Source organism: Onychomys torridus, chromosome 4, assembly GCF_903995425.1.
Source record: "Onychomys torridus chromosome 4, mOncTor1.1, whole genome shotgun sequence".
Lineage (NCBI taxonomy): Eukaryota > Metazoa > Chordata > Mammalia > Rodentia > Cricetidae > Onychomys > Onychomys torridus.
Window position 1 is genome coordinate 101571842 of NC_050446.1, and position 27156 is coordinate 101598997.

At 43.3% G+C, this 27156-nt stretch overlaps 1 protein-coding gene across 1 annotated transcript; it reads left to right on the forward strand.

Annotated features, from left to right (window-relative positions):
- Positions 1-27156, forward strand: Stard7 (StAR related lipid transfer domain containing 7). Its single transcript, XM_036184031.1, has 8 exons — positions 1-666; positions 12207-12412; positions 12712-12761; positions 16317-16427; positions 16505-16587; positions 17112-17211; positions 24122-24206; positions 25807-27156. Exons 1-8 carry the CDS (start codon positions 368-370, stop codon positions 25989-25991), a joined length of 1119 nt encoding a protein of 372 aa, XP_036039924.1. The 5' UTR covers positions 1-367; the 3' UTR covers positions 25992-27156.

Below are 27156 nucleotides of genomic sequence, written 5' to 3' on the forward strand. Positions count from 1 at the left end.
GAGGAGACAGGTTTGGTTGCGCGCGCTCGGCGCGAGGGGCGGACACGGGCGCACGGGACCTCTGCTGCTGCGGCCCGGGACGCCCCCCTCTCTCCTTCCCGCGCACCGGATGCGGGGACCCTAGAGCTTCCGCCGTACACGCAGACGAGCGGGTCGCCAGAACCGAGGAGGCCTCGTGCAGCGGCGCTTTCCTCAGAATCCACTCTTGCCTCAGCGGCTTCTGCAGAGAGGCATGAGGGGTGGCTCCCGGCCTCGGGAGCGTGAGGCGGGCTCGGGGTCGGCCAGTTAAGGGGGACTACACGGACTCCCCAGCCCTTCCGCTCCGGGGCCTAGCGGCAGGCGAGGGACTGACTCCACAGAGGCCGATATGTTCCCGCGGAGGCCGCCGGCCACCCTGGCCGCCTGGCTGGCGGGCGCGCGGGGCGGGGGCCTGCTGGCCGTGCTGGCCAATCAGTGTCGCTTCGTGACGGGCCTGCGCGTGCGGCGAGCTCAGCAGATCGCGCAGCTCTACGGCCGCCTGTATTCGGAGAGCTCGCGCTGCGTCCTCCTCGGACGCCTCTGGCGCCGGCTGCGCGGCCCCCCGGGCCATGTCTCTGCCTTGATGGCGGCGCTCGCCGGTGTCTTCGTTTGGGACGAGGAGAGGATCCAGGAGGAGGAGTTGCAGAGGTGAGCCTCTTGTCTGCAGGGGCGTCCCGGTTCCGTAGAGAGTGGCGGGCCTGGGCGAGAGGTTGGTGGGCACCTTGGGTCCCCTGCCCTGTCGTCAGTGCCGCGTTTGCCCCGTGGTCTTTTGAGTGACGGTGCAATAGACTGAACTCATTTTAGCACCACACGTTATTGCCTCCTTGCCTGTTAATTCCATTTGTCAGGTTAAAAATAACTGGAGGTGTGGTGGGGGGGGACAGACGACGACTTCTAATGGGTAGTATGGCACTAAAGAAATATTCCAAAATCAAATTAGATGTCTAAGGTATAGAGGCCATTTTTCTGGTAATCGGCATGCCCAGAAGAGTGCACGTTCAAAACGAGCCTTAAAATAAGCCCAAGGGTGTGCTTGTGCGTGTGTGCGTGTGTGTGTGTGTGTGTGTGTGTGTGTGTGTGTGTGATATCTTGCCATTTATAAAATGACTGCAATCCAGATGGGACTCAGGCTTTGCGCGGACAGCCTCTGTCACTGTGACTTTTGTCTTGGCACATTAAAGAAACTGGGAGGGGTTTGCCTGTTTGTGCAAAGCAGTGGCCCGGACATTCTAACCTGTAAGAGTTAAGTTAAATTTTTGCTGCTTTAGAACGCTTCGACTACTGTGTTATTAGGCTTTGTCTGTGGAAAAGCCTATTGGCGTTTATTTTTTTTAGTCTAGTTCTGAGACTTTATAATTTCCAGATAATCTTAGAAAGTAAATGCTTTTGCATCACAGTGTTTCTATATTCCTTTTAAACAAACTCAAATTGTGCACCTCACCCCACTTCTAAATCGTGATTTCAGGAACCAAGGCCAGTTCCCTTCTTTCTACCGGGGAGTCTGTTCTAAATATTTCTAAAACAGTGAGAGAACCTGTTTACTTTGTTTGTTTTTATTTTTGTTGCATTAAAAATGAGAACAGAACAGTAAAGTTTATACTGTGACCTATTTGGGATACATAATACCCAAATGCCAAGCAGCAATTTGTGCCGTACTGAATTGAGAACAAATGCTAGCTAGTCTCTCTTAAGAACTGAGACTATGTTCCTACCTAGAAAGATGGCTTTTAAAAAGGTCGAGTGTGTTCAGGATATTATGGCTGCAGACAGAAGATGAATTTTGTTTTGTTTTTGAAGCAGGGTTTCTCTGTGTAGCTCTCGATTTGTAGACTAGACTGGTCTCAAACTCAGAGATCCACCTGCCTCTGCTTCTGAATGGGATTAGAGGCCTGCACCACTCCTGCCTGGCACAAAAGATGACTTTTATAAATGCAGTTTAAAATTATAATCACAAACAATTCTACATATAAAAACGTTGAGGAATGAAAACCTGATAGCTATTTTGGTATTTTGGTAATTCTTTTCTATGTAGTCATTTGCACCCCTCCTCAGTTTTTTGAGCTGGGATCTGTCCATTTTTTGCCCAGTAGCCTTGGACTTTTAGTTCTCCTGCCTCAGCCTTCCCAGTGCTGGGATTACAGGTGTGTACCACTACACTTCAGTCTCTACTGAAAGAAAACTAGGATACAGGTGTGTGCCATCACACCTGGAGCTGCAGCATGTGTTTTGTGTTTTTTCTCATGTGATTTGGTTTCTATTTAATGAGGAAAGAATGGTCTCGCTTCCTAGCCTTTCGGTGCTTAAGAACCTCTTGCAGATTGGGTGTGGTGGCACATGCCTATAACCCCCATTTGGGAGACAAGCAGGAGGATTGAGTTTGAAGTCAGCCTGGCCTGCATGATGAGGTCCAGGACAGCCAGGACTACATAGAGAGATCCTATCTTAAAAGAAAAAAAGAAAAGAAAGAAAGAAAACATCTTACCAAATCCAATCTTAAGCTTTTTTAAATTTATTTTTGGTTTTTTGAAACAGGGTTTCTCCATGTAGTTTTAATGCTTGTCCTGGATCTCGCTCTGTAGACCAGGCTTGCCTCCAACTCAGAGAGATTCTCCTGGCTCTGCCTCCCCAGAGCTTGGATCAAAGGTGTGCTCCACCACCACCTGGCATTAGCAATCTTATTTAACCTTTTGAATCATTGCTACATCAGCCATAGAAATCATTTTTTTGGTATCTCCTCACCCCCACCCCTGACAGGCTCTTATTCGATAGCCTAGGCTGTCCAGAAACTCACTATATAGCCTACACTGGCCTCAAACTAGGAATGGTCCTCTTGAATGCTGGGATTACAGGTGTGAGCTACCATGCCCAACAGAAATAAGATTTCTCTTTTTATATTTTGATTACATTTATTTATTTGGGTGGGGGTGTTGCTCTTAAATACTACAGCCTTTGTGTGGAGGTCAAAGAGCAATTGTGGGAGTTGTTTCTTCTGTCATGTGGGACCCTGGGGTCAATCTCAGTTCTCAGGCTTAGGGGCAAGTACCCCCCCTCCCCCAGCCATCTCTGGTACTTCAGATCTCTCAATACTTGTTTAGTATTTTCATCCAGTTGGCTTCTTAAGCAAAATAACTTTGTGGACTATTATTACTGGTGCTAGCTAGCTGGTGTTCTGTCAGACTGGGGCAAATCCCATGGAAAAATACAGCTAGGTTTGTTTTTTTTTTCTTCCTAAAGTTACTGAAACAAAAAGAGGAAGGATGTTAGGCAATATGAAAATAAAGGGGGAATGTTCCATAACACCAGTTGAAAGAGAGGTACAGTTCACTGCTTTAAAAGTCTGAGTAATTCTGTTTAATGAGGGATCGGTGGTAGTAAATTTTCACAAGGAAAATTTTTCATTCCCCATTTCTTTTTGGGGCATTTAGGATTTATTAAACTTTTCAGTGTGTTATTAACTGGTGAAAAATTCTTCTGCCTTAAAACAAAACAACATAAAAGGGACTTGAGATTTGTTGAATTTGTCTGTTATTTTACCATTAACTAGCTGCTTGTCCAAAAATGCCATGAACTACTTTGTCTTATTTCAAGAGATGTCTCAAATCAGTAGTAGCTGAAAATCCCTAATTCTGTTTTTGTTGTTGTTTTCTTTTTTTTTAAAGACTGGGTCTCATGTAGTCCTGGCTGTCCTGGAACTCACTTTGTAGACCAGGTTGACCTTGAACTCACGGAGATCTACCAGGCTCTGCCTCCCAAGACCTGGGATTAAAGGCCTGAGCTACTATACCGAGCCAGAAGTCCCTAATGTCAGCAGTAGTTTGGAATTTCAGAAGGCTTTGGTAGGTGAAGCAGTTGTGTTGAAATCCCTATTTGCAGGGGTGGCTCTACCAGAATTATTTTGGAGTCTGTGGTAAGGGCAGCACCCTGGCTGAGTCATGTGTTGGTATGCTTACTCTGTTTTCGGTGTGTGTCTTCAGTTTCCTTACTCTTCAGTCCATCCCTTCCCCAAGTACTGCTTTGGAGAAAGGAAAGCATAGACTATCTCTCCTTCACCCTTGTACTAATCTGCTGATTTTGTTACTATTTCAGGGGTAATCTCTTCTGCCCTTTTCTCTCTCTCTTATTAAGTCTTCTTAGATGGGAAGATTTAGACACTTATCCTGCCCCAACGAGATTAGACGCATAGAAAAGAGGTGTTTCCTTTCCCCCCATGCTATCTATGATACTGTCTTGTGTGCTTTGTCAGTATTATTAGCATTTGGAAGTTGAAACCCTTCAGGGCAGTAATGGCCAAGTCTTGCTCCATCACTCATACTTGTGCTTTTCCAAAAATACATGTATATTGGATGTTGTAGCCCAGCTGGCTTTGAACTCACTATGTGGGTAAGGATAGCCTTGAACATCATAATCTGCTGTTAGTACCTCTTGAGTGCTGGGATTACAGATATGTGCCCCTATATATGTGGTTTATGAAGTGCTAGGGAGTGACTCGGGACTCACATGTTTGTGCGTGTATGTTGGACAAGAATTCTATTGACTGAGCTGTATTACCAGCCTTGAAAAACCAAAAAAGAAAAAAAGACTGCATTTCTAAAGAACATGCCATTTTTAATCCCAGCACTTTGGAAGCACAGACAGGTAGATGGATCTATGTGAGATAGAGGCCAGCAGTCTACATTGCAAGTTCCAGGACAGCCAGGGTTCCATAGAAAGACTGTCTCAAAAGAAGAAAAGAATGCTTTAATCACCAGGAACAGTGCCCTTACTTGTTGCCAGGCCAGGCTGGGACTGTCCTCTAGGCAGCTGGTGCTGGGACTGTGTTCTGGTTCTCCTCTGCAGCTTCCTTTGCCTGCTCTGTCAGTAAGATACTGCCACATTCCTATACTTAGACCTTTGCAGGCTGGCCTTGAGTTAGACTGCAGCTTCCTCTGCCTGCTGTTAGTAAGATGCTGCCACATTCCTATACTTAGACCTTTGCAGGCTGGCCTTGAGTTAGTCTGCAGCTTCCTCTGCCTGCTGTTAGTAAGATGCTGCCACATTCCTATACTTAGACCTTTGCAGGCTGGCCTTGAGTTAGTCTGCAGCTTCCAATTAAAATGTTCAAAAAATGATGAAGCTTCCCCCTCCCCACAAGACAGGGTTTCTCTGTGTAACCCAGGTGTTCAGGAACTCACTCTATAGACCAGGTTGGCCTCAAACTTACAAGATCTGCCTGCCTCTGCTTTCTGAGTGCTGGGATTAAAGGCGTGTGCCCCCATGGTTAGACTTGAAACATTTGTTTTGGTCAAGGTTCTTGGGTGTAAATAGTGAAACTGCTCTTGGTTAACTCAAACCAAAAAGAAATGAACTAGCTGAGTCCTTGTTCGCTGGTTGTTGAGAGCATTGGCAAGAGTACAGGCTGGCCAAGAGAATGGTCAAGGCTTGCTATAGGGAGAGTCTTCATGCAGCTGCCTTGTAGGGGTTTTCACTTTTTCGTTGCTCTAGACTGCCTGGTGAACAATCTGTAAACCTCCTGGGCTTTTGCCCTCCTAGAAATCCCAAACTTAAATTAGCTGTGCTTAAATATGAGAGGTGGAGTAGTACGGGTTTGCACCCGTCTAGTTGAACTCTCCATAAATAGGCAGGGATGTAAGGCAATAAAATGAGAAATATACCCCTCTCCCTTTGGTGGGGGGTTCGAGACAGGATTTCTCTGTGTGTAGTACTGGTTATCCTGGAACTTGTTCTGTAGACCAGGCTAGCCTTGAACTCAGAGATACACCTGCCACTGCCTCTCAAGTGTTGGGATTAAAGGTGAGCACCACCATGCCTAGCTCAATATATATATATATATATATATTTTTTTTTTTTTACCAAAGTCTAAAGTTTAAAAAAATCTATTAACTTGGAATTCTAGAGGTAATAAGAACCTTTCAGAAAAGATGTCTTGCTGGGTGGTGGTGGCACACGCCTTTTTAATCCCAGCACTAGAGGTAGAGGCAGGGTGTCTCTGAGTTCGAGGCCAGGTCTACAGAGCTAGTTCCAGGACAGCCAGGGCTAGGTAGAGAAACCCTGTCTCCAAAAACCAACCAAACAAACAAACAAGAAAAAGAAAAGATTTCTTCACTTTACGTGAATCTTCATAAGTTCACACAGTTAGTTGGTATTAGAGCTAGGACTACAACAAACCTCAAGGACTGTTAAATTGCTCAAAAATTTAGTCTTGGATTGCCAGTAATTTTCAGTTTGAATCAGTTGGTTTTTTGTTTTTTTTGTTTTTTTTTTAAGCATCATCTTATGTAGCCCTAGTTGGCCTGTGGTCTAAAATGATCTTGATCACTATAATCCTTCTACCTCAGTTTCCTTAATGTTGAGATTGTAGGCATATGCCACTTGCTCCTGGTGTGTTTTTTGTTTTTAAAGCAGCATATTAATATAATATTTTACTATAAAAATTTGAGTTACTGGGGTCTACTTCTGTATTTTCATTTACTCAGTTTATTCAATAAATATTTGTTGACTGTTTACTCTTCCCATAGAGATACTAAGAGTTGGAACCGTGGTTAAGAGATTCATAGTTTAGTAAAGGAGGCAGGTATAAAGATTTATTATAGTAGACTGTGATTTGTCTCTGAGGGTATATAAGAAAATATGTCATTAACTCTGTAGGAGTTATTTAAGTATGTTAGTAATTGCGTTTTCCTTAGTCTTTTTTTTGTTGTGCAGTTCTGGGGATCAAACCCAGGGCTTGTATGTATTACATATCTACATCCTCAGACCCTGGAATTGTGTGCGTGTGTGTGTGTGTGTGTGTGTGTGTGTGTGTGTGTGTGTGTCTGTGTGTCTGTGTGTGTGTGTGTGTGTGAGAGAGAGAGAGAGAGAGACAGACAGACAGACAGACACAGGAGAGACAGGGTCTTACTATGTAACTTGAGCTGGCCTCAAACTTTCCATCTTTCTGACTGCCGCCCAAGTGCTGTAATGCAGGTTAGGTGTGTTCGGCCACACCCAGGGCTGGTGGCCTGAGTCTTGAATTGCACCCTTTTATGTGCAGCCTAGTCAACCAGCAGGTTTTCTGTCCTATTTACTATTTAAAGCTATAAACAAACAAACAAACAAACAAATAAATAAAGTTATTTATAAAATATAAGCCATGTTTTTCTTTGGCAACTTCAAACATGTATACAGCGTGTCTTGATCATATCCCAACCTCTGCTGTCCTGTTTCCTCTAGAACCTTCTGGAATACCACTTCCCCCCATAACCCACTAAGTCTAGTTATTGCTGCTTGCCATATACATGATTGTGAGACCATTCACCAGAGCTTGAGCAACTCCAGAAGAAAATGGCTCCTCCTCCCCCAGCAGCCATGAACTGCCAAAAGCTCCTCAGCTAGGATTGGGGCTTCATGACTTTCCCCTATCCATGCTGGAATGTTGCCTGGCTTGGTCTTGTGCAGGTTACCACAGCTATTATGAGATTATAAGTAGAGCAGTCACAGCCTGTTGAAAACAGCATTTCTTAACTTCCCTGAGCTTTGTGTTAGAAAAATAAGTTGTGAGTGGCAAAGAAAGAGACCACCACTCTAAATAAGTGTCTCAACAGTAGAATTTTACTCCTCATCAAGAAGGTGCACTGCTCATCAAAGCAGAAGAGCAGGCATACTGGGTCAGGAAGAGTGGTGGTTCTTGTATTCTAACACAGTTGGTGACTGTATCTTCTTCCCACTGACTGGGGTCCAACCTCACAGTCTTTCCAGATTGGCGTGTATGGAATGGAAAAGGGTTTACTGATCCAAGGAGAAAGGAGTCATTGCGCTGAGGGGAATGGGGTCACTGGTCCAGGCTATTAGGTTCTTGGAATGCAACAGGAGCCCTTGTGTACTGGGCAGGGAAGGATCAAAACATCTGCATGTAGGTGGGGAATGAGAAAAAACTAGTATCTAGTGTTTTTACACTTGTGTTACATTTAAGGCTGAGCACTCAAGTTGCTTTTCTCAGCATTTTGAGTCTCTGTTAACTGCTGCCCACTATAAAAGCTGCTCCGTCCAGACAGAGAGCAGCCCTGCTCTGTGGGTATAAGCACAAATAGTTACCATTTAGCAAAACTGTGAGTGGTCGATTCCCCCCGGGCCTATGTGCTCCCCAGGAGCTTTTGACCAGTTTTGTAGTATCATGTTAAAAAAACTAATAATCTTCATAAAATGTTTCAGATATAAAAGGTTTAAAGAATTGAAGATATTAAATATAACACTTAAGAAATAAAACCAGACCTAGATGCCTGCAACTCAGCATTTGCAAGGCTGCAGCAGGAGGATCAGGAGTTTGAGGCCACCCTCTCTTAAAAATAAAACAAGCAGTACCATCTACAACCTAAAAAAATTACAATAGAAATTATGTGCTTTTTGTGAATTTTCCCTACCCCCAGAGATATGCCCATAATTCTACTTTGTTGGATATTATACCAATTAATGTCTTTATTCTTTTTTTTTTTTTAATTTTTAAAATTTTTTTTCTTTTTTGAGCTGAGGATTGAACCCAGGGCCTTGCGCTTGCTAGGCAAGCGCTCTACCACTGAGTTAAATCCCCAACCCATGTCTTTATTCTTAAGCATTGATCATTATATAATCATACTATGTAGTATCATGTTTTAGGATTTTATAGCCTAAGCAAAGTAATAAGACTGAATCCAACAACATACAGAATTAATTTAATATGGCACATTAGTGGAATAAATATACAGGAGCTGGGATGTAGCTCACTTGGTAGAGGGAGCATGCACAAAGCCTAGGAGTGACTACCATCACTATATAAACCATGTATAATAGCACAGTCCTGTAATCCCAATATTCAGGAAGTGGAGACAGGAAGATTAAGGTCATCCTCCGGTACATATTGAGGCCAGCCTGAGCTACATGAGACTCACAAAAAAAGAGAGAGAGAGAGAGAGGGAGGGAGGGAGGGAGGGAGAGAGAGAGAGAGAGAGGGGGGGGGGGGAGGAGAGAAAGGGTCTAGAGAGATGGTTCAGTGGTTAGGAACACATGCTGCTATTCTGGAGGTCCCAAATTCAATTCCCAGCATCTGCTTTGGGCACCTCACAACCCCTAAAACTTGCTCTAGGGGATCTAATGCCCTCTTCCGGCCTCTGTGAGGACTAGACAGATATGTATATACACACATTGAGACAAGGTCTCTTCACTATGTAGTAATCTTAAAGTCACAGAGATATGCCTCTCCCTCCCAAGTACTGGGAAAGAAAAAAAAATTAGAGAAAAAACTTAGAGAAGTAGCGTTTGGCTAATTCTATCCTTATTTCGTGATTTTAAAAATCACAGGAGCTGGAGAGATGACTTCATGGTTAAGAGCACTGGCTGCTCTTCTCTTCCAGAAGATCTGGGTTCAAGTCCCAACCCCCACATGATGACTAACAACCATCTGTAACTCCCATTCCAGGAAATCCAGTGCCTTCTTTTGGCTTCTGAGGGTACCAGGCACTCAAGTGGTACGTAGATAAAAATATGGGCAAAAGCACCCACATATATAACCTTTAAAAAAATAAAAATCCCTCAACAGATTGGGAATTAAAGGGAAATTCCTCAGATTTAGAAAGGGCATCTAAAAATAGCTCACAGCATGCTGAGAAACTGCAACCTTCCCCCTAAGGTCAGCAACAAGACAAGTTACTGCTCTCCCTCCCTCCTTTGAAAGGTGAACTAGAGCTTATAGCCAGGGAAGTTAAGGAAGAGAAAGATGAGAGGTACCCAGACTGGAAAAGAAGAAGTAACTACAGCAAATGTTACCCTGTGGATTGAAATACCAAGGGATTTTTAAAAACTGTTAAACCTAATAAACTGTTCACACTAATAAGATAGCAGGCTAAACAATCAATAAGCAATGAACAATCTGAATATGAAATGAGTAGGGTTCCATTTACCACAGCATCCAAAAGAATAAAATTCTGTGTGTGTGTGTGTGTGTTTTGCAACAGGGTTTCTCTGTGTAACAGCCCTGCCTGTTCTGGAACTGTAGCCCAGGCTGGCCTTGAACTCACAGAAACCCACCTGCCCCTGCCTCCCGAGTGCTGTGATTAAAGGTGAGAGCCACTATCACCCAGCAAGAATAAAATTCTTAGTAAACTTAAGAAGCACAAGAAACTTTTTAAAGCACTGAAATCTATAAAACATTATTGAGGTTGAGTGTGGTGGCACACACCTTTAAATCCCAGCACTCAGGAAGCAAAGGCATAGGGTCTCTAAGGTCAAGGCTAGCCTGGTTTACTCAGTTCCAGGCTAGCCATTGCTACACAGTGAGACTTTGTCTCAAAAATGAAATATTGAGTTCTTTAAAAGGCAAATGGGCCAGGGATTTAGCACCTTGAGTGCAAGCCTAATAGCATAGATTTGATCCCCAGACACACATTTTTTTTTTTAAATGTCAGATGTATCCACATTGTAATCCTAACATTCCCATTAGGAATTGAGAGGCAGAGTCAGACTTGGCTGAAAGTTCAGGAGAGATGGCCAGCCAGGAGCAGAAACGAGAGACTCTGCCTTAGGAACAGGGTGGAAGGAGAAAACCGGTTCCTAAAAAGTTGTCCTCTTGCTTCTACACATACACAATGGCACATGAACACTTGTAAGTAAGATCAGTTTAAAGTGACAGATACAGTGGGACACCTGTAACCCCTTGGGAAGCTGAGGCAGAGAGATTACTGGAACCTAGGAGTTCAAGGCCAGCAGACAGCATAGTGAGACCTTGTCTTAAAATAAAAACAAGGGAGATGATACATGTTGGCAAGGTGGAGTAACTGGAATTTTCATGTGTCTGTGATGTGGATATTTAAATGGTACTACTGCTTTGGAAAATAGTTTAGGGGCCAGATAGATCTCTCAGTGGTAAAGTTGCTTGCTGCTAAGCCTGATGACTTGAGTTCATTTCCTGGAATTTCCATGGTGGAAGGAGGGGTCTAAGTTCCACAAGTTGCTTTTGGACCTCCACGTAGGAGCCATGGCACACATCTCTCCCTACCAATAAATCAATGTAAACAGACAAAGATGAAGGGAAGTAGTTTGAAAATCCCTCAAAAGAGTAAATGTAGGTCTGGGAATGTAACTCAGATAGTAAGAATGCCTGCCTATCGTGTGAGGCCTTAGAGTCCATCTCCAGTACCCCTTATGGCTGGCAAGAGTGGAAAGTGAGGGAAGTATCTGAAAATAAATAACCAGGTTTTTGGATAGTCTAATAAAAAGCACTGAATTGTACACTGGAAAGAGGTCTATAATTCTGGTATGTAGATTCTATTTCAATTTGAAAACAAGGAAAAAATAATATAGGAAGAAGACAGTCCACTAAAAAGTAGGGCAAAAAAAGTCCTTACCGGATGGTGTATTCTGTAATCACAGTACTCAGGAGGGTGAAGCAAGAAGATGGGGGTAGTTCAAGGTCAGCCTGGGCTACATAGTGAGATCCTGTGTCACAGAAGGGATAGAAGCGTCAAAGGACATGTCAGTTACAAACCTTGGTGGTTAGTATTTGAAGCTGGCTCAGCTCTGTCTTCCTTGATACATGTTGTGTCTGTCTCACTTTGCTGCTTCCCAGCATGATTTATAGTTTCTGACCTGCCTTTAAGACCTGCCACTCCTGGAGTTGAAGTGCACTTAGGTGATGGGAATAAAGTATCTACACATGTGTACTGTGTGCATGCAAAGTAAAAATACCCAAAAATAAATAAATGTTGAAATGCTTTTAAATTATTTGAAGCTTTATGCCAGGTCTTTTGTGGGGGGGAGGGCTTTTTCTAGACAGGGTTTCTTCGTGTAGTTTTGGTGCCTGTCCTGGATCTCTCTGTAGATCAGGCTGGCCTCGAACTCACAAAGATTGGCCTGCCTCTGTCTACCAAGTGCTGGGATTAAAGGCGTGCGCTACGACCACCCGGCCACTTTTTTTTTTTTTTTTTTTTTTTTGGTATGTTTTTATAACCAGCTTGAGATAGGTGCTATTATTTTCTATATTTTATAGATTTAGAAGTGGGAACTGGTTAAGTAATTATTCTAATTGCAAGTGTTAGACTAGCATTCAAGCTTAACAGTTCAGATTTATGGTCATTTATTATTTATGGTCATTGAGATAATATGCTGTTTCCTACCACACCTCTCATTTTGTAGGTCTTTGGACACTTTATTTCATGGATATCATGCCTTTTCTGTCTTTCCAGGTCCATTAATGAGATGAAGCGGTTGGAGGAAATGTCAAATGTATTTCAGAGTTCTGGAGTTGAGAATCACCCTCCTGAACCAAAAACCCCCGCAGAAGGGAATGAAAAGTCAAAGGACAAAGAACCATGGGAAATGGTGATGGATAAGAAACACTTCAAGCTATGGCGGCGCCCAATTACAGGCACCCACCTTTATCAGTACCGAGGTGAGCCAAGCCTGCTGCCTTTGACCTGAGCTGTGCACAGTGCCCAGGCATGCAGCTGTGCACAGTGCCCAGGCATGCAGCACTTGGTTCCTGGTACTTCTTAAACTGTTCTGTCCTGGCTCTCTTTATTTTGTCTATTTTCCTCTCAGATGACAAGCTTTTCCTGTTCTCTTGATACATGTCTTCTCTGCCTTACTTTACTGCTCCTGGGATGGTTGTAGGTTTTGATCTTGCCTTTGAGACCTGTCAGTCTAGGGGACAGAGTGTGGCAAGCCCCCCCTCCCCTCTTGTCGTTCTAGTTTTTGGAACATACACAGATGTGACGCCTCGGCAGTTCTTCAATGTTCAGGTGAGTTCATTTTCTTTCCAGATTTGGAGCTTCCTGGCTCCGTGAATACCTATAATCTCAGCACTTGGGAAGGTAAGGCCGAAAACTTGCTGCAAGTTAGAGGCAAGCCTGGGTTATGTAACAAATATAAGGCTAGTCAGAGCCACATAGCAAGACCCTGTCCCAAGAGTTAAAACAAATAAATGAATTAAAAACAACAAAAATTTTGGTGTGGTGACACATTCTTTTAATCCTAGCACTTAGGAAGCAGAGGCAGGAGAATGGATCTCTGAGTTCAAGGCCAGCCTGGGCTACACAGCTAGTTCCAAGACAGTCAGCCAAAGCTACATAATAAGGACCCTGTCTCAAAAAAACAATAGAAGTAAAACAGAAGTGAGAGAGGAAGATGGGATCACCCAAAATGCTAGCTACATAGAACTTTCTTTCATGATAGTTCCATTTTAAAAATTTAATTTGTTAAACTTAGTATACAGCTGAATGTGATAGCATGCACCTTTAATCCCAGCATTCAGGAAGTAGAGTTTGAGGCTAGCCTGGTCTTCTACATAGCCCCAGGATATCAAGGACTATGTAGAGAGACTCTGTCTTAAAAAAACCAAAATATAAAATCAAATAAGTCTACAAAGTACTAGGCTGCTTTATGGCATTTTCAAACATAACTTACTTTGCTGGTCCTCTCCTCCCACTGCCTTCTCCTCTTCCCTCTGTCACTCTTGTGTGTCTCTACCCCAGTAGCCCCTTTCAACTTTGACGTCACGCACGCTCTGTTGTCATCCCTCTTTCATCAACCTCCTTTTCCTGGACTCCTCTGGTGCCAAGACTTATATACACACCCACACCCACATATTTATACATACATGAACATGAAAAGCTAGGATCTGCATATGAGAGGCATTTGTCTTTCTGAGTCTGTTACCTTGCTTAATATAACTTCCAGATTCTTCATCTTCCTAAAGGTTTTATAATTTTATTTTTCTTTATGGCTGAATAAAATTCCATTGTATATAAGTACCACATATTTACTGTCTGTTCATTTGGTTTAATTTCCTTGCTTTTGTGAATAGTACAATAGTAAACAATTATAGTAAGAGACAGCATATAGGGTATATGCCCAGAAGTGGTGTGGCTGGATGATATGGTAGTTCTATTTTTAATTTTTTGGAGAAGCTTGCATATGATTTTCATAATGGTTGCACTAGTGTATAATTCCATTAGCAATGTAGAAGGGATTTTTCTTTCTCCACATCCCTGCCATCCTTGTGTTGTGATTTTTGCCAAGCTTTCAGTAACTAGTTTGTTGGTTATAATAATATAATACCCACTAATGCCAACTATGTTGGACTAGGCCTGTGGTCCTAGCTATTTGGGAGGCTGAAGTTTTCCTGGGGGGCATAATGAGTTCAAGACCAGCCTGGTCAACTTAATGAGCCTGTCTTAAAAAGTGAAAACAGGACTGGGAAATAGAACATTGCACAGTATGTGGTCTGGGTTGAATCCCCAGAACTGCAGCAACAATACACCCATCCCTAAGGATATGCAAGTGTGTTTGACCTCAGCACTTTATTTCATTAGTGTTGTGTTTTGTTTGTTGCATACCATACGTCTATTTGAAGTTCCTTAGTTACTCGAGATGCTAGAAGATGAGAAATGTTTCCTGAATTTCTATGCATCAGAGATCTGTTCATACTTTAAGACTTTCTTCGGTTTAAAGTGTTTTAGAAATATCTTTACACGTTATATGCTATGTTTTCTCCAAACATTTCTTTTTCTTTTTAAATTTTTTATTGTTACTGTGGGGATGATGGTACAAGTGAGGCTTGTAAAGGCCAGAGGACAACTCTGTAGAGTCCTCACTTCCTCCTTCCACCCTTATGTGGGTTCTGTGTATTGGATTCAGGTTGTTAGGCTTACATAGTCAGTGTTGTAGTTTCATTCTGTTGCTGTGATAAAACTCTTTGTCCAAAAGCAACTTAGGGAAGGAAAGGGTTTATTTCAGTTTATAGGTTAGAGTCAATGACTGAGAGAAGTTGGGACAGGAACTTGAAACAGGAACCATGGAAGGATACTGTTTATTGGCTCTTCCAGGCTCATGTTCAGCCAACTTTCTTGTGTGGTCCCGGACCATCTTCCCTGGGAATGATATTGTCTAATAGTGGGCTCTGTCCACATAGTCAATTAATAATCAAGACAGTCTACCATAGACATGCCCAAGGGCCAGTCTTATCTGGACTTCCCCTAGCCAGGTGACTCCAGGCTGTGTGGCATTGACAGTTAAAGCTAATGACTATAAGTGGGAAACATTGTTACCCACTGAGCCATCTTGGCAGCCCCATTCCACAGACATTTCTATTGCATAGTTTTTGTGTATGTGCCTGCATATACACACATGACAATAGACCACTGAGCTGCAGCTTCAGTCCTTTTTTTGGGGAGAAGGATAGTCCAGTGTTGCCTTGAACTTTTGATCTTTCTGTCTCTACTTAGTGAATTGCTGATATTACAGGCATGTGCCCCAAATGTTTGATTGCATTTTTAAGACTCCCTGCAGGGGACTGGAGAAGTGGCTTAATGGTCAAGAGCCCTGTCTGCTCATTTGGACAACCCAAGTTCCCAGGACCCATGTCCTGGCTCATAACTAACTCTAGTCCCAGGGTATCTAAAACACAATCTTCTCGCCTCCATGGCCACCAGGCAAACATGCTGTAGTGTGCAGACAGGCATGCAGGCAAAACATTGTACACATAAAAGTTAAAAAAATAAAATTCCCTTACAGGACTTGGGGAATGGTTCAGTAGGTAAAATGCTTGCTTTTCATGCATGAGTTCAGGTCCCTGTCACCCATGTAAAAGCTGAACATGTATGGGAGCATGTTTCTGTAAGAAACCCCAGCACTGGGCAGATGGGGCAGGTGGGTCCCCAGAGGTTGCTGACCAGTCAGTGGAGAGAGAGAGAGAGAGAGAGAGAGAGAGAGAGAGAGAGAGAGAGAGAGAGAGAGAGAGAGAGAGAGAGAGAGCGAGCACGCCTGTGTGCGTCCCCCCTCCCCCCCACGGTTTCTCTGTGTAGCTTTGCGCCTTTCCTCGAACTCACAGAGATCCTTCTGGCTCTGCCTCCCGAGTGCTAGCATTAAAGGCGTGCGCCACCACCGCCTGGCGAGAGCCTGTCCTAATAAAATAAATCCATCACTCAAGGAGACAGAGGTGGGTGGATCTCTGAGTTTGAGGCCAACCTGGTCTACAGAGTGAGTTCCAGGACAGCCAGGGTTACACAGAGAAACCCTGTCTCGAAAAATCAAAACAAACAAACAAAATACAGTGGAGAAGACACCCAGCATTGACCTGGCCTATATATGCACAGGTGCACACATGAACATACACATGTACACACACAATCCCCTCAATGTATGTAAGAGTCATAAGAGAATCATCTAATGAACAGCCATGCCTCTAAATGTTGGCACTGTTGAGTTAAATCACTATTTCTCCATAATGTCCTTAAGTCAGAGATCCAGCCTCCAGAGAATCTTCTGCATCTCTGTTTGGATCTTCCCTTTTGCAGCTGGACACAGAGTACAGGAAAAAGTGGGATGCTCTTGTGATCAAGCTGGAGGTGATTGAAAGAGATGTCGTCAGTGGTTCTGAGGTTCTTCATTGGGTAACGCATTTTCCTGTGAGTACTTTGCTTTGGCTTTATTTCTCTCAAGTCTGTGATGCAGAACACTAATCCTGCCCACCCCCTTTCTTTAGTATCCAATGTACTCGAGGGATTATGTTTATGTTCGTCGGTATAGCGTGGATCAGGAAAACAATGTGATGGTCTTGGTGTCCCGGTATGTATAACTGCTGGAGCCCTCGTTGAGCTCTGCGAGCTGTGCCTTCTGTCCCTTTAAGCTTGCCTTCATTGGTGCCCTGCAGACTTACTAGCAGCCAGTTCCCATTCATCTCTTGTCCCTGCTGGGGAAAAGGCGCATCTACCAGGGAGGCTGAACAAATGCTTTCAAGCTTTTGCAGGGAGGTGGGAGTGGGTAATGAGGGTATAAACTAGAGCCTTACTTATGCTAGGTAAGCATGGTACTGCTGAGCTATTGCTCTGAATTTAAGTTTTGATTGAGTTTTGTGAATTTCTTAATGCTGGTGATTTTAAAAGGTAAATTAGAAATACAACCTGTGAACTATGTATTATAATGTCCAAGAAATTTATTTTCACAACCTGGGTTGTATTCATTCATCTCACTGACTGCTTGGTTTTGTTGAGTCAATGTTTTAGAGTCTTGCCCACCCCCACCATACTCCCCCAGCTTTGGCTTACCATCAGTTAATGCAAAGACAGTCATCCCCCTCTTCCTCCCTACAGTGCAGTGGAACACCCCAGTGTGCCAGAGTCTCCAGAGTTTGTCAGGGTCAGATCCTATGAATCCCAAATGGTTATTCGTCCTCACAAGTCATTTGATGAGGTGAGTTTTACCACATATTAGACATGAGTGTTGTGGCTTTGAGTTTTTTTAAGGAGTGTCTTTTTCTGAACTAGGGAAAGGTGAGTTGCCAGAATGCAGTATGCTAGAAAGAGTTATGCAATAAAGATCAGCCTGGAACTTGTTGGATATATTGTGGGCCCTGGTCTCACTTTCTTGTTGTTTCAAGGATGGCTAGAAAATACTTTAAAATATAAAGATTTAAATTTAATAAATCTCTAAATTAAATAAATTCTGGTTGGTATGGTGGCACATACCCTTAATCCCGGCACTTGGGAGGCAGAGGTAGGCAGATTTCTGTGAATTTGAGGCTACCCTGGTCTATAAAGTGAGTTCCATGATAGCCATGGCTACACAGAAACCCTGTCTCGAAAAACCAAAAAATAAATAAACAAATAGATAAATTCTGAATTTTAAGGAATTCTAAATGCCACAAACAAGTGACTTTATCGTTGTGACTTGTTTTTGAGACGGTCTCATTATACAGCCCAGGCCAGGCTGCTTGGAACTTGATGTGTAGTCCAGGTGACCTCTGACTTGCAGTTCTCCTGCCTCTGCCTCCTGAGTGTCAGGATTCCAGTGTGAACGGCCACCCCTGGCCTGTCTGTCACTTCTTCCTGTTTTCTGGGCTGTTGGAGTTTTGTTCAGAAAGTTCTTGGTTGTGCTAGTATCTTGGGTTGTTTTCCTCTAGCATTTTCAAAATTTCAGGTCTTCTATATCTGTCTGTCTGTCTGTCTGTCTGTCTACCTATTTGTTTTTAGGTAGGGTCTCTCTACTTAGCCCTGGCTGCCCTGGAACTTTCTGTATAGACCAGGCTGCCCTCAAACTCAAAGACATCGACTTGCCTCTGCCTCTCAAGTGGTAGGATTAAAGGCATATCCACCATGCCCAGCTTGAACAGAATTTTGTATAGGTGACACCTGAGGCATTAGTTTCATTCTTGTACATGTGGGTATCCAGTTTTCCTAACACTGTTTATCAAAGAGAATGTCTTTGGCATGGCATGTTTTTGGCATTTTTGTTGAAAATCAGAGGATGGAAGCTGCATGGTTTTATATGTAAGTCCTTTATTCTGTTCTTGTGCTAATACCATGTTTTTGTTAATAGGGCTTTGTAGTATGATTTGAAATCAGAAACTGTATTAACTCTGCCATCATTGCTTCTATAAATAATGTTTTTAGGGGGATTGCATTGAATATATACATCTTTTAGTATTTATTGTAGCCATTCTCCCCACTCCCTATATATATATATATATATATATGCATGTAGAGTGTGTGTGAGTGTGTGTGCGTCTATGACCATGTGTGCACAGAGGCCAGAGAAAGACATAGCTATCACTCTTTCTTACTCCCTTGAAACAGGATCTTTCACTGAACCCAGAGCTTTTTGGTAGGCTGACTGGCCAGCAAGTCCCAGTGGTCCTCTTGTCTCTGCTCACCCTCTCATATCATCCTCTAGTATTGTGGTTACAGGCACATATACCATGAACTTGTTTATTTGGGTGCTGGGGATCTGAACTGAGATCCTATGGCTATATATTTTAGCCATCTCCCCAGCTCCATGTAGCCATAACCATTTCATAGTATTCTTCTGGTCCATAAACGTGGATGTGTTTCTATTGTTCTTTCCTATTGCATCCCACCCCCCTTTCCTTTCCTTGCCTTACTGCTAGATAACACTTTGAGCACTATACTGAGTAAAAATAGACGGTGGTCCCATCATAGGTAGTGGGCTCCAAAAGGCCCACTCATGCACCAGAGATGGATTCTGATCCTACCGCCATGGGCCCCCTAAGCAGATCAAGCTACACAACTGTCTCACCATGCAGAGGACCTAGTCCAGTCCCATGTAGGTTGGGAGAGGGAGGCTGGGATGGGGGCAAGAGGAAGGAAGAGGGGGAGTCTTTGATTGGTGTATAAAATGAATGAAAAAATTTTCTTAAAAAAAGGGAAAAAATAGACAGTGGTATAGAGTTTTCTTTTTTGTTAATGTTCTTATCCAGTTTTGATATCAGGATAATGTTGGCTTTATGGAATGGATTTGGTAGTGTTCCTTCCCTTTCTGTTTTATGTAGTAATTTGAGGTCTGAGACTCACACCTGGGTCTCTGCACGTGCTTATAACCACTGAGCCATCTCTCTAGCCCCTCCTTTAAAATTTTTTTGTATTCATCTATTATGGGTGATGGGAGGCATGCAACTTACCCTAGAGAGACTAAGGTTGTCAATCTTGACAAGTGCCTCCACCTACAGACCAGCTGTCATGCCTCAGAGAATTGTCATCTCTTACTTTAGTAGAGGTGGGATGGAAGATCCACCCTGAATGTGGGCTGTACTGTCTCATGGGCAGACCAGCAGTGAACTGTGTGAGAAAGCTAGCATAACAAAAGCAAACAGGCCAAAAAAAAAAAAAAAAAAGCCAGGCAGCAGTGGCACACGCCTGTAATCCCAACATTCAGGAGGCAGGCAGATCTCTGTGAGTTCAAGGACAGCCTGGGCTACAGAGTGAGATCCAGGACAGGCTCCAAAGCTACAGGGAGAAACCCTGTCTCAAAACAAAACAAACAAACAAAAACAAAAGTAAACAGGCAGCATGGGTGCATTCATTTCTCTCTCTTCTTGACTGGATATGGTGTAACCAACTCTCTCAAAGATCCTGTCTATGGGGAATAAGATAATCACACAAGCAAGAGACTAGTGAGAACAAAACATTTTAAATACACCCTTCTGCAGAAAAAGAGATGCCAGTGTAGAGAAAAGGTAAAAATGGCTGGTGTGCTGATTTGGTTTAAGGCAGTGTGGTAGTTTTTAAGTTTTTCAAGACAACGTTTCTCTGTGTAGCCCTGGCTGTCCTAGAACTCACTTTGCAGACCAGGCTGGCCCTGAACTCACAAAGGAACCCCTTCTTCTGGGATTAAAGGCATTCACCACCACCACCTGGCTAAGGCAGTGTTTTTAAAGTTCCTGATCACAAGAAATTCCTATCTTCCTATCTAGTAGTGCAGGATTTGCCCCTTCCCATGTTTTCCATCCTATTAGTTTAGGATACAAAGCCTTATCTAGTGAATAAGTTGGGGGCTTGAAACTATCTAATCCACTTTTCTGATCAGGGGCTCTGTCACATAAGCTACCACCTTTAACCTCAATTCTCTGTTTTGAGACAGCCACCAGCTAGAGGCAAGAAGGGCCCAGCCCCTTCTGCTTATTTGTAACTGAACTCTTGGCAGATCTCATAGTGAAACAGACCATAACTATTTCTTACAGTTTCTTCCTCTTTTTCTTTTAGGTATTTTCTTTTACATGTTTTAAAAAGCCTCTTTTCAGATTTGTTTTTACTTGCTGTTGTTAATTTATTGGCAAGGGGAGGTAATCTTCCAAGGGCCATGGTTATTATCCCATCAGGAGCTGTATTCTTAGGTATAAAAGTACAACATTGTCCAACATGCATGACACAAGAACCTGCCTTCTCTGTAAGTGTAATTTTTTTTTTAAAGTTTATAGCATCTTTTCAGAAAATATTATATACTATTCAAGCTATTCAACTGATACAAAACCAGTTTTCAGTGTCTTTTTTTGTTGTTGTTTTTTGTTTTTGTTTTTTGAGACAGGGTCTCTCTGTAGCTTTGGCACCTGTCCTGGAACTCACTCTGTAGCCCAGGCTGGCCTTGAATTCACAGAGATCTGCCTGCCTCTGCTTCCCAGGTGCTGGGATTAAAGGTGTACACCACCACTGCCTGGCTTCTGTAAGTGTAATATTAAGTGTGATCCTGTTCTCTGAAGCCATTCAGCTGATGGCATCCAGCTGGATAGACACTCTTTTAAGGACATCCCTGGCATAATTGATAAATCCTTACTTATTAATTTAAACATTTTAAATTTATGTGTATATTGCCTGCTTTGTACTTAATGCATCGTTTGTGTACCTGTTGTCCACAGAGATCAGAAGAGGGTGTCTGACCCGTGAGAATGGAGTTACAGATGGTTGTGAACCACCATGTGGGTGCTGGGAACCAAACCCAGGTCCTCTAGAAGAATGGCCAGTGTTTGTAACCACTGAACCATCTCTCCAGCACCTCTTCAAATTTATAACAAGTGGTGATGAGGTTTTTAGTTACACTAATCACGGAGCTAATAGGAAAAGAATGTTACTTTTTTTTTTAAAAAAACCTGAAAACTATTCTGTACAATTTTGCTTTCCTTTTTTTATTTTTTAAATTTTTTTTAAGTAACACACCTTAGATTCCAAAAGTTAATAAGCAAACCAGAGATACCATCAGGAAATGGGGAACCTTGAGGCTAGATTGGTTCAGTCATTCTTCTTTCTGAATTCTGGACTAGCTTTTGTTTCACAGTAACACAAGCAAATGATCTGCAGCATTTATCACAAGACAAACAGACTAAGACAACTATGTCCTTTATGTAATGAGGTTGGTACTAAAGAGGACGTTACAAGTCCTCTTTAGGATTGACTTCCAAAGCTCCCTGGATGACTCTTATGTTTCTCTCTGAGCTCCCCTTTTGGATACGGAAGCCTCTTTGATTGGCTCCTTGACTTGGGACTAGTTGTTCCTGGCTTTTCGCAGCCTGTACAATTGTGTGGCAGCCAGGAGTGATAAGAACCTTCCCAGGTGTGCTGCTTTCTGTCCAAGTTCTTATCCACGCTACATCCTTAGGCTAGAGCTCCTGACCTGCAAACCCAAGGTGTGGCTGTCCTTTGTGCCAGGATACTCAGCTATGCACAACATGTTGAGTTTTAAAGCCACCTGAAATAAGTCTTGACTTTGTAGTTTTTCCTACCAGCTCAGTTCCAGTTAGGCTGCTTTGTAGTCAACAAATAGCAATGTGTTTGTGGGGCACCACATGACAGTGTCACGGCTGTCCCCTCGGGCATTTACTGCGTCCTTGTATATCTTAGCCTTGTCTCTTACTGGAACGTAGAGGTTGTAACTGTGCTGTAAGAACAGAGCAGTTACCTTTCTGTCCACCTGCATCTCTGTCATGTAGCTGGTGACCCATCCTCCACATCCCTCTGTCTCCTCAGATCTTTATTTTCTACTTTGGTATTTTGAGGTAATTGCTTTTTAAATTTTATTTTGTTTGATTATATTATAAAAGTCAAGCATTTACTTTTAAAGTCAAATCTACACATAAGAGATTTACATCATATCTCAGCACATTCGACTTTGCTTCTTCCTACAGAGGTCATAATTTTCAGTGTGGCTTCTATTTATAGTATTACATTATTAGATGAGACTCCAGGTCTCTTGATTTCCCAGGCTTGGTGTTTTGTAGATGGAATTATTTTTTTTAAAGTGTGTGTGGGTGTTTTCTCTGCTAGGATCTCTGTGTACTATGTTCATATACCTTGGCGACCAGAAGAGGGTGTCAGATTGCCTGGCACTGGAGTTATAAATGGTTGTGAGCCACCATGTGGGTGCTGGGAATTGAACCCCTGTCCTCTGCGAGAACAAGTGCTCTTAACTGCCGAGCCATCTCTAGTCCCAGATGGAATAACTTGAAAAAGTTTTACTTGCAGGATCTCATTTTGTCATGTAAGCGGCCTTTGGTGGGTCTGGTTGTGTTTGTATTGTGTGGCTTTACCTCTGCTTTTGCACACTTCCACAGTGCTCAGTGTGGATTTTTGTTAGGGCACCTTTCGTTTTTTTCCTCAGTCCTGGGTATTAAACCCAGGACTTCACACGTTTGAGGCAAAGGCTCTATCATTGAAGTGTAGTACCAGTTAGGGCACTTTAATCTTCACAGCCAGACGTCCTGAGGTCAGGGACTAGAGCTGATGTGTTTGCTCTGCAGCACCTAACAATGTGCCAGATAGAGCAGACACAGGATCTTTGCTGAGAAAATGAACAACCACTTAACAGCATACTTTGAGCAGGGCTGGGAGGGTAGGTTTGGCTGTGTGTGGCTAGAGCATTTGCTCTTCAAAGAGAACACAGCTGCTCCAGGCTTCTCTTGGGGTCAAGACATTTTGTGTTTTGTTTGCTTTATAGTCTAGTGTCCTGCCTCTGCCTGACAAGTGCTTGAACCACAGATGTGTGCCACCATACCCAGCAGCATCAGGACCCTTTAATCACCTCAGTAATCCTGGGTCTTCTTTGGTGTTAGGTATGAGAGGGCTGAACCAAAGAATAGTAGGTATGTAGGCCTGCTGGTCGGATTTCCCTTTCTCACTTCTGTGTCCAAGGTGCTCATCTGTAAAGTGGAGGAGGGGAGTGCATTATAGGCTGCACCTAAGGCAGCTCCAGCTGCAGAGTGTTCTGTAAATAGTTATTAGCACTTCGAGCAAAGCGGAAGGTGAGACCTTGAAGTTGTAAACATTGAACATCTGTATTGGGGTCCTCAAGGCTACTCCCATGTTTGAAGATTTGCTAGGAAGACCTTCAGGACTCAGCAAATAGTGTGCTCCTAGCTGTTTAGGACAGTAACGGAGCAGGGACACACGGCTGGACTATAAAGGAAGAAGACGGGAATAGTCTTAAGGCTTCCTTCCTTCTCTAGCACCAAGATGCAACAATGTGTTTAATGTTTTGGCTAGCAACCTGTTAGAGACTTGGTGCTGGAGTTTTCTCTAGAAGCTACCCCACAGCACCCTCTATTTAACATGTAAGTTTTGTACCTCCATGAAGAAAATCCATCTTTCACAGAGGTTATGTGATACTTGTTACGATTTGGGCACAGGAAACTTCATTTACCAGGAACAAGATAGTCAAGGGCCCTTATGTGAACAGCAGCCTCAAGCCTTTGCTGTCAGTGTTTTGTGCATAGGCTATTGCACTCTTCACCGCAGTACTGGATCATGGTTATTCTGATACTGGTTGTAGAGTTTCTGTGAGAGATCCAGGTGCCCTCATCTTTGGTATTCTTCTTTTCCAGAATGGCTTTGATTATTTACTGACATACAGTGACAATCCCCAGACAGTGTTCCCTCGCTACTGTGTCAGTTGGATGGTTTCCAGTGGTAAGTAGGAGTATGCATAGGGCGCTGACCTGAGCTGAACCGTTTGTTTTTCTGTTTCAATAATGGCAACAGGAGGTTGGTACTTACATTTTGTAGTCATGGTCAGGGAGATTTGAACACTCTTCCCATTTTATTATAGACTCTAAGTGGGATTTGAAGGGTTAAAAGTACAGGAGTTCCAGAAAGGATTCTTTTTACCCAGAGGAGTGTTTAAGACACTCATTTAGATGACTTACATATAGATGTGCACATTGATGTATTTATAGTAGTGCTGAATGGCTAGGTTGGTGGTATACACATGTGTAATCTCAGTAATGGGTACAGGGGCTGAGTCAGGAGGATCAAGGCCAGCCTAGGTGACATCTGGTAAAGCCGCAGTGTTAAAGGATATGAGATCTGGCCAAGAATACTTAGTTATGGGGCAGTTACCTAGGGAAATGGCTATTACCTAAAAGGCTGCATGTCACAGTCATAATTCTACCCCCCCACTTTTTAAAACCTTGTCTTAGAAATCATTCTCACATGAGTTTCATTGTTTTGGTTTGGAAATTTCTTTTGTATTGTTTTTGAGAAGATCTTGTATAACCCAGGCTAGTTTTAAACTCTTTTTTCCCCTGTTTTTTGAGACAGGGTTTCTCTGTGAATCACTCTTGGCTGTCTTGGAACTCACTCTGTAGACCAGGTTGGCCTCGAACTCAGAGATCCACCTGTCTCTGCTTCTTGAGTACTGGGATTCAAGGCATGAGCCACCACCTCCGGCTTGGCTGTAAACTCTAGATCCTCCTACTTCAATATCTCAGTGTTATAATTACGGGTGTACAATACCACGCCTGACTCCTCATATGTTTACTTTCTTCTCATGCTCTAGTGGTTTTTTGCCCTTAGGGAGGGGGATGGGAAATTAGATATATCTGTGTTCATTTATCTGAATTAAATGACAGTTGTTGTGACTATGTCAGTAAGTGACATTTTAATCACCTAAAAGAGACATTTTTGGAATTCAGTGGCTTGATGAAAAGATCAGAGTTGTGGGTAGCTTTCACAAGCTTATGTAGAGGGAAGCATTCTGGGAGGCAGACGTCACTGTGGATTTTCATTCAGGCTGTTGTTTGCTTACCATTGGAGAGAATGGGCTCTGTCTTTAAGCCTGTTATTAGCTTATTTAGCAACTGTTCTAGTTTGCTTTCTGTTGCTCTAATGAACACCATGACCAAAAAAAAAAAAAAAAGCAGCCTGGGGAGGAGGAGAAGGTTTGCTTCACCTTATAGCTATGTCCACCGTGAAAGGAAGCTAGGGCAGGAGCTGAAGTGGAGACCATAGAGGAACATTGCTCACTGGCTTGCTCTCCATGGATTGCTCAGCCAGCTGTTGTACAGCCTAGGACCACCTAACTATGTAGGTATAGTACTGCTGTGGGCTGGACCCTCCCACATCAATCATTCATTGAGAAAATGCCCCCACATACTTTCCTAGAGGCCAGTCTTACAGAGACATCTTCTCAACTGAGGTTCCCCCTTCCCAGATGACTCTAGCTTGTGTCGGGTTGTTGAAAAAACGAACCATCACAGCAGCTTGACTGCATTCTTCTGTGTCCTAATAGGCATGCCAGATTTCCTGGAGAAGCTGCACATGGCCACTCTGAAAGCCAAGAACATGGAGATCAAAGTGAAGGACTACATCTCGGCTAAGCCTCTGGAAATGAGCAGTGAGGCCAAGGCCACTGCTCCATCCTCCGAGCGGAAGAGTGAGGGTAGCCATGGCCCAGCTCGGATTGAGTATGCTTAAGGGCCTTTGGGATAAGGAGAGACAGGCACTTCTGATCCTGCCTTGCTCCCTCAGCTCTGCTTCAGGACAGGCACGAGTCACATGTGTTAGAAGACATCTGCTGTAACTGTCAGTGGGAGAGAATTAGAACTGAGTTAGATTTCATTTGGAGCCCTATTGCTCTTTACCAAACAGAGAGGGCCATGACATCATGGAGTCGTCATGTTCTCAGGCCAACTGTTGTGAAATCCAGCATTATGCTGAGCTAATCTGGAGCAAATGTCTCACTTTAGGCCAGAAGAGGATGACTCCCATCTGCCTCCTCCGAGAAGCTTCCTTGCTGACATTCCAGATGCCACCGTTGATTGTGCAATGCTCTGGATATCCTTCGGTTCTCTAGGTCACTTGGAAAGTGGTTGGCCCTGGGTTCTCACTAAGGGTTCACTGGAGTGCTCTTGGTAACAATCCTGTGGTGATGTGAACACTGGCTGAGCTAAGTGCCTTGTCCTCACCTTGGTTTATCATTAGAGACATGAAGTTTGTACCAAGGGATCCTTCTCCCTGCAAAATACCATGACACTGACTCATTCGACTCAAAGCAGTTTTCATCCTAACTGGCCCTCTGTGTTCATGGGCTGTGCTCATTGGACCGTGGCCTCTGCCACAGCCTTAGCCCATTTGCCAGGAGCACCAGAGACAAACCCCTTTAGACAGTAGCTTTCTATTGATGCCGTCAGTGTGTTGATAGGGTCAGTGGAAGTGTGCACAAAACTTCTCACTCTAAAATAACTAGATTTCTTTTTAACCCTGTAGCCAAGTGGAGTTGCAGACGAGAGCACAGCTCCTTTGTAGTCTTTCTTGTTGGGGCACTATTTTCCCACTGCAGGGTGACTGGGCCTTCCTGGAGGGCTCAAGGTAGTAGATGGTGGTTGCACCATTTCCTCAGAACTTTCAAAACTGTAAGCTGCCATGTGGGCCAGCAGATGAAGTCTTGCCCCATACCAATATGGTAGGGATGTGGCTTATGTGACCCTCTTGACCCTCTAAAACATTTCTCTCCAGAGCTGACACAGAAGTAAGGCACACAGTTTGGATAAATAAGATCACAACCAGATGATAGGGACCTGGCCTTGCTGGTTTCTTTATTGTGAATAGGGATCAAGTTTTAAATTTTACTCCTTTTTTT